We start from the raw sequence: 15,768 nt of genomic DNA, 5'->3' as shown, positions 1-15,768 counted from the left end.
GGCGCGACGCTAAAACAACTTCAACAGGCCCGCACGTCTGAGGTAAGTATAACTCATTGTTTTAAAGATTAAATCTGAAATAGGATTGGTTATAAGAACATTTAGGTGTAAGTTTGTTTTAGCCACCGTCCGGTCGTTACCCCCTGACCCCCGACACACGTGAAGTCCCCACCGCCCCCCCCCTCCAGGCCCCCTACACACGAGTACCCTCTCCCCCCTCTCCCCATCCCTTTGTTTACCTGGGCGCTCCTGGCTGTTTGATAAGGCAATGGTAGCCTGCACAAAGGGACCCCCGGTGTGTTATGTCTGTCTGTCTGTCTCTGTCTCTGTGTCTGTCTGTACCACGTGGTAGGTGGTTTTTGTGTTATATGATGAATGTCTCGAAGTTAAGCCGAGAACATCATAAGGTAATTGGTGAATGTCTCGAAGTTAAGCCGGACCACCATAAGGTATATTTATTACCGACCATAAAGTTCCAAACTCTTTACGGTGGGGGGAGGAAAGGTCAGGTTTTTAACGTTAATCTAGCTTAGTTGCATATTAAAACGGAGGCTTGGCCAAGGAGTTCAAATTGGATTGATTCCTCCCGGTTCAGTTAAGTCTAATGTGCAATTTTGATTAGTATAGAACGCAGCCGTAGAGTGTAACCACGTGGTGTTAAAGAGACGGCGCGTCTTCGTGACGTGGGTTTCCTTTGTCCAGACGTCCGCCATCTTGGGTCTTGCAGAGACCAAGAGCAGCGGGGAGCCCAACTACGGTGTTACATTCTCTCTCCCTCTTCCTCTCCCTCTTCCTCTCTCTCGCTCGTGAAACCCCCCCACTCCCTTTGTCCCAGTCTTCACAGGTCCAGTAGTCAGACCCCCCCCCCCCCCATCCCCCTGAGAAGGCAACTCGCCTCTCTATTGTTAGTTAAATTGCCCCTTACCCCCTCAAACCCTCACACCTAGCCATGTGTTGGAACCAGGATGTAAATTTAGCCTTCGCGACCTGTGTGTGTGCATTGATCTTAATATTCTCTCTCTCTCTCTCTTCAGGAAATAGCAGTATATGCAGTAACGAATGCCTAACACTCAGACATTATGTTTTTCAGGTTGCTAAGCCCTTCTGTCTATTCAACATGCGTTTTGTGTATCAAAACAGGAGTGCAATAGACACGGGTTGTGTCATGCACATTGATTAGGGAACCAGGATGGTTCAAATAGACACGGGGTTCAACTGTTAAAATAATGTTTAATTAATAAATGGTTTTAACCGGTGCACAAGGCGGGAGTTAGCTCAACTGCTGTAGTTCAATTACAATAACATTTGTTTCAAACGATAACTTCTGAATTTTTCTCTTAGGTTCAGTTTTTGTTTTGTTTATAGAATATCACCATATATTTAATACCAAGATGTGCATAATTGTTGTAAGTTTGGATGACTCTTTATTCTACCTAGTTTAGACGGTTTTGATTGACCTAGCTCAAGATTCACCAGGTGTCAGACGTAGGATTGTGGCACTTCCTGGGAGCCCCCGAGCCACACGTCGACTGCACCAGGTGTCAAGACGTAGGATTGTTGCACTCCTTGAGGAGCCTCCGAGCCACGCGTTAATCGACTAATCGTTCCTGCAGAGTTCTGAGGTGGTAACGGTGGAGCTCAATGGGAGGCTCCGGGAGAGTACAATCGCGGGCTCACACGGGGAGTGGTGGCGGTGGGGCTCATGGGGAGGCCCCGGGAGAGTTGTCATTCGCGGGCTCACACGGGGAGAAATCGGGTGGGTCAGTAAGTCAGAAGGTTGAATTAATGTATCGATTTGATGTTGACCAACAAAAAACTAGATAATTATAATAATAAATACTGTTCATGTAATGGTATAGTTAGGTCTGGGACCTGCGTAGCTAAAAAAACTGTTTTGGAAATAGTAATGAACATGTCCGGGACATGTGTAGCTATAAAATAAGTAAAGATAAAACTGAGTTTTACTTTACTTCACTTTGCTAAGACATATTCACGTTTGATGTGGTATGCAGAAAGTGGCGCAATAGGATATTGTGCAGAGAATAAGGCGTATTCACGTTTGATGTGGTATGCGATGTACATAGGAGTGAATCAAAGTGTGGGCAACATCAAATGCGAGCAATAGGTAGAATAAATGAAGATTAGGTCATCCAATATACATAGTTAGTGTAGGACAATCAGGTAGTATGATGAAGGTAACTGTTATTATGAGATACGGTTAACACAGAAGTGATATTGAACATGCACATTTCAACATTGTTATTTCCCTTTTACATCTTTTTGGTTATAGCAACTTGGTTAAACTACGGCGTGGTTAGCTTTAGTTGTCATTCAATGCGCATGGCTGAAGCAATGCGCAAGGAGGGATGTAGTGTGAAATTAAACCAAAGTAGATACTGTAAAACAATTAAAATTAGAATTCATGGAAATATGTTTTTGAACAACTAACTGCTGTACATGAGTTTGTATTTCTGCAATAGAAGCAAAAAGTTCCAGATGCAGACACACCCGGAGCCTACAAACTACCACCGCCGAGCAAGGCAATATCCCGGATTTACTTGAATAACACATTTTAAAACAACCATACCAGACTATGTTTGTTATTGTGTAATGTTGCTTGGTTGCGAGTGCAACCCGTTATTTCTGAATCGCTGCATTAATAATGGTACAGTTGATCTTCCTTGAGGCGATTGTTTTACAGGCCACCTGTTACTGACACGACGACGACGGAGAACCTGTTTGAAGGCTCCCATGATGTAGGAGTAACCTCTCTGAGTTGAGCCCTTGACAAGGAGGGACGAGTCTTGGGATCATGAATTACAGGCCAGACGGCGACAGAAAAAACAATGACCCCAAATCCATGCCCAAACCACCCACATGAACCGGCGCACCAATACACGAAGATCACCTGAACCCCCCAAATCCATGTTAGCTTATCAATCATTTTGAAATTTTAAAATTGTATTTTGACTACCAATTTTTACTTTACTTTTGCACATGATGAAAATTGTATGGCCTTGTAGCACATAACCAAAAGTATTAGCTCAGGATTTCTATGAGTAGTTTTGTTTGTGTGCTGTTTGGACATGTGATTGTATGATAACAAGATTTATGTTCATTGTTGTATTGTTAAATAATGACCTGTATTCCCAATGAGACCCACAAGGTGAATGACGTCTCAGTATTATGAGAGCATTGTGGTTTTTTCCTCTATTCAAGAGTTTTCCACACGTGTTGATTGATCCTAATTTGACTATGTTTTCGGTGTGGTAAATGGTGTTTATGATTTAAAATATTATTGTATGGTCATCTAAGATGACCAAGGAGGGATTGTTACGTATTTTAAGAATCTAAGCTACCCACACATAGATTAGATAGAAGCAGGACCAAACATATAAGCCGTAAATACTATACATAGCCACAAGGGGAGCAATACCTTATTGGAGGCTGCTCCAGCCACAGATAGCAGCACTTTTATATATACGAAGAAGCCGAAGTCATTACGTCACCCCGGCTACGCCCACTTGGCGGTCTCTTACCTGTGCGCCCAGTGTGAAGAGACCAGAGATTAATAACGACACGCGCGCAGGGTCACGGGCCTCTGCCCGTGGCCCATAGATCAGAGATTTGCAGCGACACCCGCGAGGGGACATGGGCCTTTGCCCATGTCCCGTAGTAGCCAGAGTTATTATCTCTCACACGTGTTCCATTCTTTAGCTACAATTCCCTCCGTATAGCTTCAGTTACCATGCCGAAACATGCCGACGACTTACAATAAATGAAGTGAGTTTAAAGCAACCCGGGATTGGACAACTTTCTTCGAGAAAAACGCAACAGCAGCAAGGAGGCTTGTGATAATCAAGCGTAATCACTCTTGGCAGCGCCTCTCTTCTCCGTTCCTCCGGGTGGATATCTGCGAGCAAATCTCTCCGCTCGGTTACAAGCTAACGCCTCCACGGCCCCTGCTCAGTCTTTGATATCTCCACCCCGGCGTCAAGGGTTTGCGGAGCAGCTCAGATGAGACCCCCTCCCCCACCACCCCCTGTCCTCCCTTTCATGTTGCCCCCCCCCCCCCCCCCCCCCCGTACACCAGCCTCTCCTTTTCCCTGGCATTTTATTCTTAGCCGTTTTTGCTTAATTAAAGTTTTTGCAGGAATCTTTTCAACGTTCACTTGGGGGGTTGCCGACACCACACAGAGCATGTTTACATTATGAGCTTCTACTATGTAGTCAAACTTCGGGTCTTTAGTATGCTTTGTCGGACTATGGCGCGAGCCGAAAGACATTGAAGTGAATGGCCGCGATCCTGTTGACCGTGAACTTTGTTTATTTTGTTTTTGTGTGCCATGTTACGGCATTTGCCTACGGCAGTAAGAAGTAGGAGGGCCGGATTGTATAGTCAGTGGTTAGGGTGAAAAGTTCTGGGCTTGATCCCAAATTGCCTGCAGCATACCTGCAGGGCACCCATGGGCAAGAGGCCTTACTTTCTAGCTGCTTAATGACCTGTATCTGAATTCAATGTAAATCACTATGGATTAACAGGTGGCATAGTCTGTTAATTTACTTAATTATGGTTATTACCATAATGTGTATGACAGTTGATAATGAGGTTATCATGGGTGCATGAGGATATTCTATTCGACACTCGGTTCAACTCAACTGTAGAACTGAGTATCCTGCCCGGACTTAAAACTCTGGTCAAACCATAACGACAACCACATCAAACCATATGCATTAGATAGAAGATAGGGGGGACTCGAGAGAGAGAGAGGGGTGTCCTAACTGATAACAGATACTGGTTGTGTGTGTGTGTGTGTGTGTGTGTGTGTGTGTGTGTGTGTGTGTGTGTGTGTGTGTGCACGAAGGAAACAGAAAAGAAACCCTGCATTAGACATCTCTGAGAAATTTATTCACGGTGGCGTGGGTGATGAAACCCATGTGTAAATGCTCCATCCACACACACACAGACGCACACGCACGCACATAAACTTTGGAGGAGTGAGTTCATCCACTACGAAACAGATCAAGATTGGCTTGTGAGCTGCCTCGGGTTGAAAGGGACATTGCTTTCGCCAGCGTTGAAAATGAGACCGTTCCAGTTTAGTTTTTATCACCACGGCACTTTCACAAGTTTTCAAAATGGAAGGGAGAGGAGAAAATGTCTCGACAACTGCACAAATAAACTTAATTCCCCCCTCCCCCCACGCCCCAGGACTCAATGCATAGGATTATACAGTGAAGAGTACAGTATTTCAACATGTTTTTACAAAGGTATATATGTTATAGGAAACAAAAATAACTGCACAGCAGTAAGAAAGCTCTTTTGTCGAGTATAGATAGTCATTAATCATACACACGGTAGAAACACACAGCAAAAGAAGGAAAAACACCATTGCAACAGTTTTGAGCTATAATCGATCTACACACAATTATCCTTTTTGACTTGAGGCGAATTTTTAGGGTTCCAACCATTTGAATGGGAATTTGGGGATGGACATTGCTTTACATTTATTCGCTTGGGCCATAGTCACAGAAGGCCTACTAAGCACACACACACACACACACACACACACACACACACACACACACACCACAGACACCCAAAAAGGAAAAGTGCACATAAAATAAAACAATGTCTTCAGCCTATTGGCACGCACATGGCTGCAGCAGGGTGATTAGCTTTATATATTTTTTTCTTTTCTTGACAGCACACAAAAAATCACAATTCCAAATACATTGCTGTGTCTATAGCACTAGAATCATAAATCACTTTTAAGTTATCGATAGAATTTTAGAAAGGACACATCTATATATCTACGCGTCGTCCTATCGGTAAGGCACATTTTTGGTTAAGGAAAAAGGGCTTCGAAAAAAGCGTCTTGCATCACTCTCTTCGTCGAGAGGACACCGGCGGTAAGCGGCGATAGGGATGGATTGCAGCGGTCAAGATCAAAAGCATTGCCCCCCCCCCCAACCCCACCCCCCTTTCCCTGCTGCTTCACTTATATGGAGTGTTGCTCTGCGCCGTTCTGAGTGACCAGCCCCGAGTGCTGTGGGTCAGAATGCCAGGACCCCCTGCTGTGTTTGAGCAGGGCCTTCAGGGTAGACAGACAGGCAGGCAGGCAGGCAGGCATGCTTGGGCCCTGTGCAAAATAATACACACTTACACCAGCTAAGGCAGGAATCGCTCACATTCTGGGGTCTGGAGAGCTCTTTGGGCTCCGTTACCATACGTGGTCGCTATCAGTTGACTGTTAGAAAAACCTAGAAATAAATCAGGGCCGTATGCCGAAATGCTTTTAATCTTCGCCGCAGTTCATGAACAAACAGCAGAGCTTTCTCTTTTAATAAATGAGCCAATAAACATGAAGTGTGGCCCGAGGCAGCGTTTATACTGCTCAATAAATAGACTCATGGTGATGGGCTCCGTCGATTTAACATGACAAACCCCCGTAATAAGAGCATGTCCGTTGTCATCTCGAGACCCTCTTCTTTCCCTATTGGTGTGATTTTGATTTAAATGTTCTCAGATTTCTTAGGCATCTAGTTTTGCTCCTATTAAAACTGAAGAACATATCTTATGGGGTAATGTCCGAGTACCAATCTGCCAACTGAATATTCAAGGCAAACCCTAATTCATATATATATATGTATATATTTATCAGTTCTTTCTTTTTTCAGCATGAATAAAGTATACAAGGACGAAAGTAATAGCAACCATCCTATTTGGACTCTAACGTTTACACATGAACCCTCCAACGATTCCTACAATCATGTATGTAGATACTTTCACCTGAGCCCCATGACATCACACCAAAGCTAAAACAAATATCACTTCTTCAAAAACGTACCATAGAACTCTCGAATATCCTTTCACAAAAGCATTAACATCAGCATTATCAACAAAGGAGGCAGAAATGTAGCGCGACTATTGAAATTGGTAAAATGCTAATACTATAAAAATGGCACCACTTATAAACGCATTACAACGGTAACACTACGCTTTCCATAAACGAATCAGCTGGACAGTTTCCACATGTATTGCTGCATTGATACCATAATAACTGTTTTGCCTCTTGTACCGTCTACAGTGTTGTGAATTATTTTACATTGACATTATTGCAGGGCTAATATTAAGTCACCGGCTCTGTAATTGAATGTTATCAATCGTCCGCTTACACAAGCAAGCTCGAACGCTTTATCATTCATAAGCAATTTTCAAATGATCCCTAAAAAAAAAAAAAGTTTTCATTTACTCTGTGCTTTACTCTGAGTGGAATGTGTCGTGGCATTTTTACAATAAAGGGAAACTGACTGTGCTATTTATCGATTTCAACAAGCACAACAAAAAACGGCAATCGAGCTCGAAGCGACGACAGTGAGCCTAAGAACCGTCGACGACAGAAATGGAACACGTCTCGGCGCCGTGTCGCTGGGACACCTATGATTTGAGAAGATGAGCCAGCACCCCCCCCCCCCCCCCCCCCCCCACCAGCAGAACCTTTGGTCTCTTCTGGTGAAATGATACAGGGAGAGCTCAGGCTCTCATCCGGGGGTCAGGGGGGGGTTCAAACCGATAGAACAAGGGGCTTCCCTATAACCCCCCATGCTTAACAGCGGACCGACACACACGCACACACAGACTAACGCACAGGTAGGCACACCCGCTCCTGTTCACATATCGTACACGCTGTACACAGACACGCACGCACGCACACACAGGCATATAGAAACACTTTGCACCACAAGGCGATCCGTTTAAAAAGATAATCATCTCCTTATAAAGCTATCCGCATAAGAACGCACACACAATTAAAAAATATATATATTATCCATCAACTCCTCCTGGAACCTCTTCTATACGGGACGGAGGGTCTGATTATCTCCAGCGCCAGGGGCCTTACTCTCCCACGCCAGCTCCTGCACTGCATTCTGGGTTGGGGGGGTTGGGCGCATGTGGACCTTAGAGGTTGGCAGGTGAGCTTTAAGGCATAGCTAGGAGAGCACAACGCTGTCGTCTCCTCCTCCTCCTCCCTCTCCCGCTCTACATCGGTACCGCGTCAGTCCCATTGAGGTCCTACAGCAGAGACGCTCGCATGGTTCGGCCCCTCATCTCGCCTCCTTGCCTCCTTTCCTCCTTGTTTCCTTCCGAGGAATCCATCCCTAAGCCACTGTGGACACACTGGCATCCTCCCTTCCCTCCCTCCCTCCCTCTTCGCTCGCGTCCTTCTTTCGGCCCTTATTTTTTTTCTCTCCGTCTGTCCATCCGTCCGCCCTTCCATCCCTTGGGGGGGGGGGGGTTAAAGGTCGGTGGATTTATGCTCCAGAGCCGCAGCGATCTGCTGAAGACGCAGGGTCAAGTGTTTGCTCTGGGCGACGGGGTCATCCTCCAGGGCAGCGATGATCTGTAGGGAGGGAGAGAGAGAGAGAGAGAGAGAGAGAGAGAGAGAGAGAGAGAGAGAGAGAGAGAGAGAGAGAGGTATGAAAGACGAGGGAGAGAGAGAGAGAGAGGTATGAAAGACGAGGGAGAGAGAGAGAGAGGAAATGAGAATGACCATTTGCTTATCCAACTTGAACTCTGTTCATTACGTTTTATTTAGATCTGCATTTCGGCTCTCCCCTCTGCGACCTTAAGTGGCTGTGCACACTTCCGGACGGATAAATCAATTCCCAGACCAATTTTCCGATTCACGCACCACAGAAAGGCTTTCAATTAAAATTCCACACATCCTGCCGTCAAAAAGGTGAGAGTGGAGCAGAGTAAAAGAAGAAAAATGAAAAGTGCAATATTGGGTTGGGCAGTAGTGCGTTCAGTTCTCCAGGAGGTACGATAGGAGACAGATAGAGAGCGAGAGAATCACCCACCAGATCATAGTATTTGCTGGCATACTGGTAGAGCTGATGCAGGGCCACTTCTGTGTTCAGTTTGTCTGTGTGAGTCTAGAGGAGGCAAAGACAGAATCCATTTAACAGTGTTGTCATGTTTTCCAAAGTGCAAAGCGCTGCTATACATAACCATCGCCTAGTCTACTGTCAGCTTTGAGAGAATGTAACACCGCAACTCAAGATATTACACATTTAACCCCAAATAGTTATATATTTTTTTTTTTACAGAAACACAATACCAAAATTCTACAAACTGGATCAGTTGAAAGGAAAAATAGTTAGCAATTTGGGCCTCGGGACATTAGTGTGTATTTCTTCTTAATTTCTTTAGTACAATTGATGTAATGATGCAGACACACACATAGATTATGTGTGTACACAGAGCTGTATTGAAGTGACATGAACAGAAGGAGAGGGTGGATATTATAGCACAGTGAGAGCTAGGGGGGCTTCTCACCCGAGACACTTCGGCCAGATGAGTGTTCATGTCCTGGTCGCTGACAGATACCATCTGCCTGATGCCCTTGTAATAGCTAGAACACGCACGCACGCACGCACGCACGCACGCACGCACACACACACACACACACACACACACACACACACACACACACACACACACACACACACACACACACACACACACACACACACACACACACACACACACAGTTTGAGAATCTGGTTATGATGGCTGCACATCCACATTCATATCGTCGTGCCATTGTCGAAAAAAAATAAAATAAAAACATCTTGAAGGAAGAGAGGGCAACTTACTCATCCACCATCTTCTTATAAGTGGAAATCTCCTTTGCATAGAGTAGTTTATTACTCGGCGAGTCCTGGGGCAAGAGAAAAGACAGGCGTCTCGGTGAAAACACTGACATTTCAAACACAGTCACCCCTCTTGACCCCCCCTCTGCCAGCGTCGGTGAGCCCGCAGGAGCCCCGATGTCTGCTCTTGCCAGCGCTCGCCGCTGCTTCCTTCTGAACGGGTCAGCTCTCAGGCACTCTCCCCCTTAATGCCTCCCCCCCCCCACACACACACACACACACACTCACCCGGCTGAGCTTGTGCTCGCTTTTGGTGCAGGCGTCCATGAAGGTCTGGGCCACGACCGACAGCGAGGAGTCCACCATCTCGCTCACGTGCACGTCGAAGATGAAGTGGGGATTCTTGAGGATGTTCACCCAGAACCGCAGAGGGAGGCTAGGGGAGGAAGAGGAGGAGGGGGACAAGGTTAGGGTAGGTGGAAGAGGTAGGAGGAGGAGGAGGAGGAGGAAAATGAGGTTGGGGGTAGTGGAGGAGGAAGGAAGAGGAGGAGGTTGGGGGGGAGGTCGAGGTAGGAGGAGAAGGAAGATAATGTTGGGGTGGTGGAGGAGGAGGAGGTTGGAGGGGTGGAGAAGGTAGGAGGAGGAGGAGGTGGTGGAGGAGGTAGCAGGAGGAGGAGCTGGTGGTGGAGGAGGAGGAGGTGGTGGTGGAGGAGGAGGTAGCAGGAGGAGGAGGTGGTGGTGGAGGAGGAGGAGGTGGTGGTGGAGGAGGAGGTTGTGGAGGAGGTAGCAGGAGGAGGAGGTGGTGGTGGAGGAGGATGTGGTGGTGGATGAGGAGGAGGAGGAGGTGATGGAGGAGGAAGTTGGGGTGCTGGAGGGAGGAGGTGCTGGAGGAGGTAGGAGTAAAAGGTTTGCGGGGGTGGAGGAGGAGGAGGTGGTGGTGGATGAGGAGGAGGAGGAGGTGATGGAGGAGGAAGTTGGGGTGCTGGAGGGAGGAGGTGGTGGAGGAGGTAGGAGGAGTAAAAGGTTTGCGGGGGTGGAGGAGGAGGAGGTGGTGGAGGGAGGAGGAGGAGGTGGTGGAGGAGGAGGAGTATATTGTTAGGGATGATGGAGGAAGGTTGTGGAGGAGCAGGGGGGGTGGAGAGATGGGGGGATGAAGGAGGTGGAGGTAGGAGGTGGAGGATACGGTTGGGGTGGTAGTGCAGTTGGAGGAGGAGAGTTTGATGAGGTGGTGGGGGCGGGGGGGGGGGGGGGGAGGTCAAGAGGGGAGTCGGCGATGCTTGAATAAATTCTAGCAAGAGTGGAGAACGTGCTCCCCCTCCAAACATCCTTCATCTAATGATCTGATGGGGTAGCTGGGCAGTCTGCAGGGTAATAAACAGTGCGGAGACTTCCAGTGCGCGGTAGGTGTGATAAAACAAGATAAAAGCGTGTAGTATGAAAGAATGATCAAAGGGCTTCTTGTTGTTGATGTGTGAGATAATTGTAAAGTACTCTCCTATTCCGCTTTTAATAGAAAAATTATAAAAAAAAACAATTTCCCATGATTTTGTATCCTCATCCAACAACAAAAGATGCTCAGAGGGAAACACATAATTACTCCCTCCACAAAAGACGGCTGCCGTCAGCTCTTCGAACGGGGGCCCGAGATGAAGAAGCATTTGTTAAATGGGTCGTGCCGGCGTCCTAATGAACGGCGATTAGCGACGGTCAAGCAGCAGCACGATTTCCACCTTTCCAGTCGCCCGTACAAGACAACAGCGCCCGGTCGCCCAAGGCGTCACACACGCACGATTTGACCCGCTAATCTCCGGTTCCGGACACACAGACCTAGGAACACACGACTCCTCTGCAGACCCGAATCAGCCCATGAATCAACCCCGGGCTGATTCCCCCCCCCCCCCCCCCCACCACCACACGTCAAAAAGGGGAACTAATAAGATTCACTCGACGGCACTTTCCCCACTCTCTGAATAAGCATGACTTCACTAGTGTGCTGATCCACCAGGGGGAAAACACACCGAGCATAAAAACGAATACCCTGCCCAGACTTCCCGGGGAATAGAGGCTTCCCGATCAACAACAAAAGCCTCCGGAAAAACGCAGAAACGTGTTATGATCATACAATTAAGTCACCTGGGGACGTCATTACCATGTTTGCTCGTTGATGTGCTGGATGCACACACACACGCACACACACACACAGCCCGCCCCGTTTATAATTTCCTAGGTGTCTCTCAGCTGACTCGATAAACAGAGAGCGGGGGGAGGGGAGGGGGAGAACGAGGACATGGCGTGAAGTGAAAATAAGTAATTAAACGGCGCTTCCTGTCCCCTCCCCCCACACCGCGGCTCACTTGACAGCGCGGCGTCAATCACGGGCACGGTCGCGGCGCGCGGCTCGCCCGCCCGACGCCAGCCCACTGGTGACACTAATTTATGCACTTAAAATGTCATGCGGGGGCACGGGGGGATTGCAAATGATAACCGACCGAGCGGAAAATGTGCATTGGTATTCAGGCGTTTGGGCGGATAAGTAACTTCTATTACTTGGGATGGTTTATCTTGGGGAGTTACGTTTGCCGCGCAGAGAGGTGGGCCTGCCGAAGTGTGTGTGTGTGTGTCTGTTTGGGTCAGAGGGAGGTGGTCCGTGTGTAATAAAAGGGACATCGGCTTGTTTGAAAAACCAAAACATTTTTGGAAATGCACATCGGTGTGTGATTGCGTGTGAGAGCTTGCATATGTGTGTATATACACGTGTGTATGCATGTGCTTGGGTATGTATGTGTGATTGTATGCATTTATGTATAGATACGAATAGAGTGTGGGCTTGTGTGTGGGTTGTTTTATGTTTGTGTCTGTGTGTGAGTGTGTGTGTGTATGTATGTGTGTGTGTGTGTGTGTGCATGCGTGTGTTTGTGCGCATGCGTGCATGTGTGTTTGTGTGAGTGTGCGCATGCGTGCGTGCATGCGTGTGTGTGTGCATGTATGCATGTGCGTGTGTGTGTGGGCTGCACCTGTTGGTCTTCCAGATGTGGACCGTCTCCTCGTCCACATTGTCGTGTTTCAGCGCCTGCTCGTCCAGGAAGTCAAAGAAGTACTTGATGGCGGGCGGCACCACTGCCCCGGAGCACAGAACACTCCGGAAGAAGTCGTCCACAAACTGCTGGAGAGTTCCCTGGAAATGGTTTAAGTGTACCCGCACACACACACACACACACACATGCACGCACCCACACACGCAGATATTCACACACACACGCAAACAACAAACGCATGCACACAGACACACACACACACACACAATGTGAGAAACAAGGCCTCAGGTCTTCTCGAGACAGAGTCAGTGTGAACAAATGTATTCAGAGAAGAAACATAGATTTTGTATCGGCTTTAGTGTTGCTTTTCCATCTATATTCATGTGTTACCCTTTTCATCTGTGCCCGATCTATCCTGCATTTTAATAAGAAGAAAAATGTATCCATTACCATTACCACTACTATTATTCATTAGCCGCTTTTATTCAAAAGAGCATCCAGAGAATTCCGATACATCTCATTTACCCGTGTACACTAATGAGTTGGTAGGGGTTAGCGGGCAAATTGCTCAAGGATACCTGCAGGTAGGCTAGGTACATGAGGGAGGGAACACCCTAGCCAGCTAATTTTCCTGTGTTGAATCGATGCCCGGTTCGTAAAAGTGTGTCTGTTTGATGACTGGTTTAAGAAGCTTCACCCGGCCCGAGTCATACCGATGAGACTCTGGGGTGGATGAGGCTGCACGACTGTTGCACATTGACTCATCTATGTGTACAGGTTGAAACAGCCGTAGATAGATAGGTAAACACTTTATTAATCCCCCGGATGGGTAATTCCTTTGTTACAACCGCCCAGCAGCAGTGGAAAACACAGGATAAGAAAAAAATAAAAAATAAAATAAAAAATAATACTAGGTTCTAATGAAAACAAAAAAAGTTGCTAAAGTAAATGCTAAAGAAAGAACAAACAGGGCAAACCAAACAAACGGTATGAACAGTATAAATTATTAAGTGGCCATCTCCACACATACTCAAGGAGAGACCTCCTGCACGGCAACATGAAGCACCAGGTAAATTGTCCTACTCTGTAGACTCTGTAGATAAAGCGGCTTTCAACACCCCCTCCCTTTGCCTGGTGTGGCTGCCACCTGGGTGACAGTGTAGCATGCGCAGTACCACAGTTACCTTGACCGAGAGCAGGCGCGTCAGGTAGATCTCAGTGATGGCTTTGGTCATGGACTTGTCCTTGAGGCTGCCCCGCTTCGACTTGATCTCGTCCAGCTCTTCCATGGGTCTCACAAGGTGGAACACCTTGTCGTCCTCCAGCAGGGCGTTCCCTGCACCAGGAGTTGGGCGTCGCAACTTTAGTTTTTGTACTCTATTTTGGAACCGTTCCAACCATTCCGAAATATATTCCCGTAAAACGCTATGCACAAGAGGGGGGGGTAAAAATAGCGCCGCGCTGCGTATGAAGTGCATTTCGAGTGAGTAAATGCCCATGTGAGAATGTTGGAAAATAACAAAGCAACCCGCACGGCAGATAAAAGCGAGTCTTGTTGCGCGTGAAACAAAATGTACTAACGCCATACATAAAAACAGACGTATTAGCATGTGAAATGAGCAAGGCGCTGCCGACTGAAACCTTGGGGATAGGAAGACATTTCAAAGTTTATTTCTAATTCATGTTTCTCGCCCCATCCTCCCCGAGCTATCAAATGATATGCGTGTGTGTGAGTGTAGTGTGCAAGTGTGTGTGTGTGTGTCTGTGTGTATGTGTGCAAGTGTGTTTGTGTGCAAGTGTGTGTTCGGGTTTGCAAGTGTGTATGTGTGAGTGTCGTGTGCGAGCGAGTCTGGGTATTATGTGGTGTGTGGTGGGTGTACATGGTGTGTGTGTGTACACTCACTCTCCTCTTGGCTCTCCTGGTTCTGGTCGTAGTTATACTGGGTGTGCTTCACTCTGGAGAGGACCACGGTGGCGTTGTCTCTCACCTGGTGCACAACAACACATCAGACACAAAACAGGGTATTCTTCATCGGTGCCTCATTACCCCATTACGCCGCACGCCCCCCCGGCCTTAATAGTTGACCACGATCCATACCAGTGGCTCGACGGCATGGCTCGGTCCTCATTGGAGTATTTACTGCCCGTTTGGTTGGGCTTTTGTCTGCTATTGACCACGGTACCGGCCTCCCATAGCGCCCTGCTCTCTGATTAGCGTTGCTTTTACAACACAGATCAATCTAGGACAGCAGCCTCGGGCTCGGAGAGGACTACGGGAGAAGGCCGATAAGCCCAGGGTGAGGGTGAGTGGGGGGGGGAGGCGGGGGAGGCGGGGGGGACACTCAGGACCATTAGTGGATAACACAGTCTGTGGTCAGCACCGCTAAACTACCCGAAACAGAGGCTAGCAGTTGTCAAGGAAGAGGATAGAGATTAATGTTACTTTTTGGTATTTATAGCCCTAGGCTCTGTCAATGTGACGGGTCAGGAAGGAAGGAGGTGGATACGGCCGCGTGATTGGCTGCGGACAGGGCGTGCGGATGTACTCACGTTGTAGTGTGCCAGTGTGTTGATGCGTTTCCAGCGGCCCTCCTTCTGGGAGGTGAGGTCCAGGTCTGACAGGATCTGCCCGGTGGAGCCGGGGCGCCACTCTGTAGTGGGGGGGAGGACACCGCAACACCACCAGTCACAACGAGTCACGCCGTCCAATCCGTTACCAGTCAAAACCGGTTGACAGTCAAATGATCTGCTCCCCGTTGAATAACCCACTGGTCAAAAACAGCAACCGGTCAAGACCGGTTACCGGTTCAAATTTAGTTGCCAATCAAAATCAGTAGCCCATCAATATCAGGTAGGTGTGAAAAGTACTGTGCATTGTACTGGTAAAGATCGGTTGGCAACAACTTTTCTTGGGTTCATTCATCTCAACATCACGCATAAAACTCTCCCACATCAACGAAAAGTATTCAACGGAAAAGGACCAACACATACATGTTTATCTCATTAGGACAATGCAATGTTGCCAAAATGCAATGTTCTGCCACCGGCATACAGAACATTCCCTATTGGCAGG

General features: G+C 47.6%; 1 protein-coding gene across 3 annotated transcripts in view; it reads right to left on the bottom strand.

Annotated features, from left to right (window-relative positions):
* Window positions 1–4,887: 4,887 nt before the first annotated feature.
* Window positions 4,888–15,768, bottom strand: part of plxnb2b (plexin b2b) — a 139,118-nt gene continuing 128,237 nt past the window's right edge. For all 3 annotated transcript variants that reach the window (XM_030366268.1, XM_030366269.1, XM_030366267.1), the window contains 9 exons: window positions 15,246–15,346; window positions 14,599–14,683; window positions 13,880–14,031; window positions 12,675–12,835; window positions 9,949–10,096; window positions 9,664–9,728; window positions 9,344–9,419; window positions 8,866–8,940; window positions 4,888–8,405 (listed from right to left, as the gene is read on the bottom strand). In XM_030366268.1, the coding sequence (XP_030222128.1) occupies window positions 8,301–8,405; window positions 8,866–8,940; window positions 9,344–9,419; window positions 9,664–9,728; window positions 9,949–10,096; window positions 12,675–12,835; window positions 13,880–14,031; window positions 14,599–14,683; window positions 15,246–15,346 (968 nt within the window). In that variant the 3' untranslated portion in view covers window positions 4,888–8,300. The remainder of the gene's footprint in view (window positions 8,406–8,865; window positions 8,941–9,343; window positions 9,420–9,663; window positions 9,729–9,948; window positions 10,097–12,674; window positions 12,836–13,879; window positions 14,032–14,598; window positions 14,684–15,245; window positions 15,347–15,768) is intronic.

The sequence above is a fragment of the Gadus morhua genome, chromosome 9, assembly GCF_902167405.1.
Source record: "Gadus morhua chromosome 9, gadMor3.0, whole genome shotgun sequence".
Lineage (NCBI taxonomy): Eukaryota > Metazoa > Chordata > Actinopteri > Gadiformes > Gadidae > Gadus > Gadus morhua.
The sequence above is the reverse complement of the archived record's forward strand: the minus strand, read 5'-3'. Positions and strand labels throughout refer to the sequence as shown.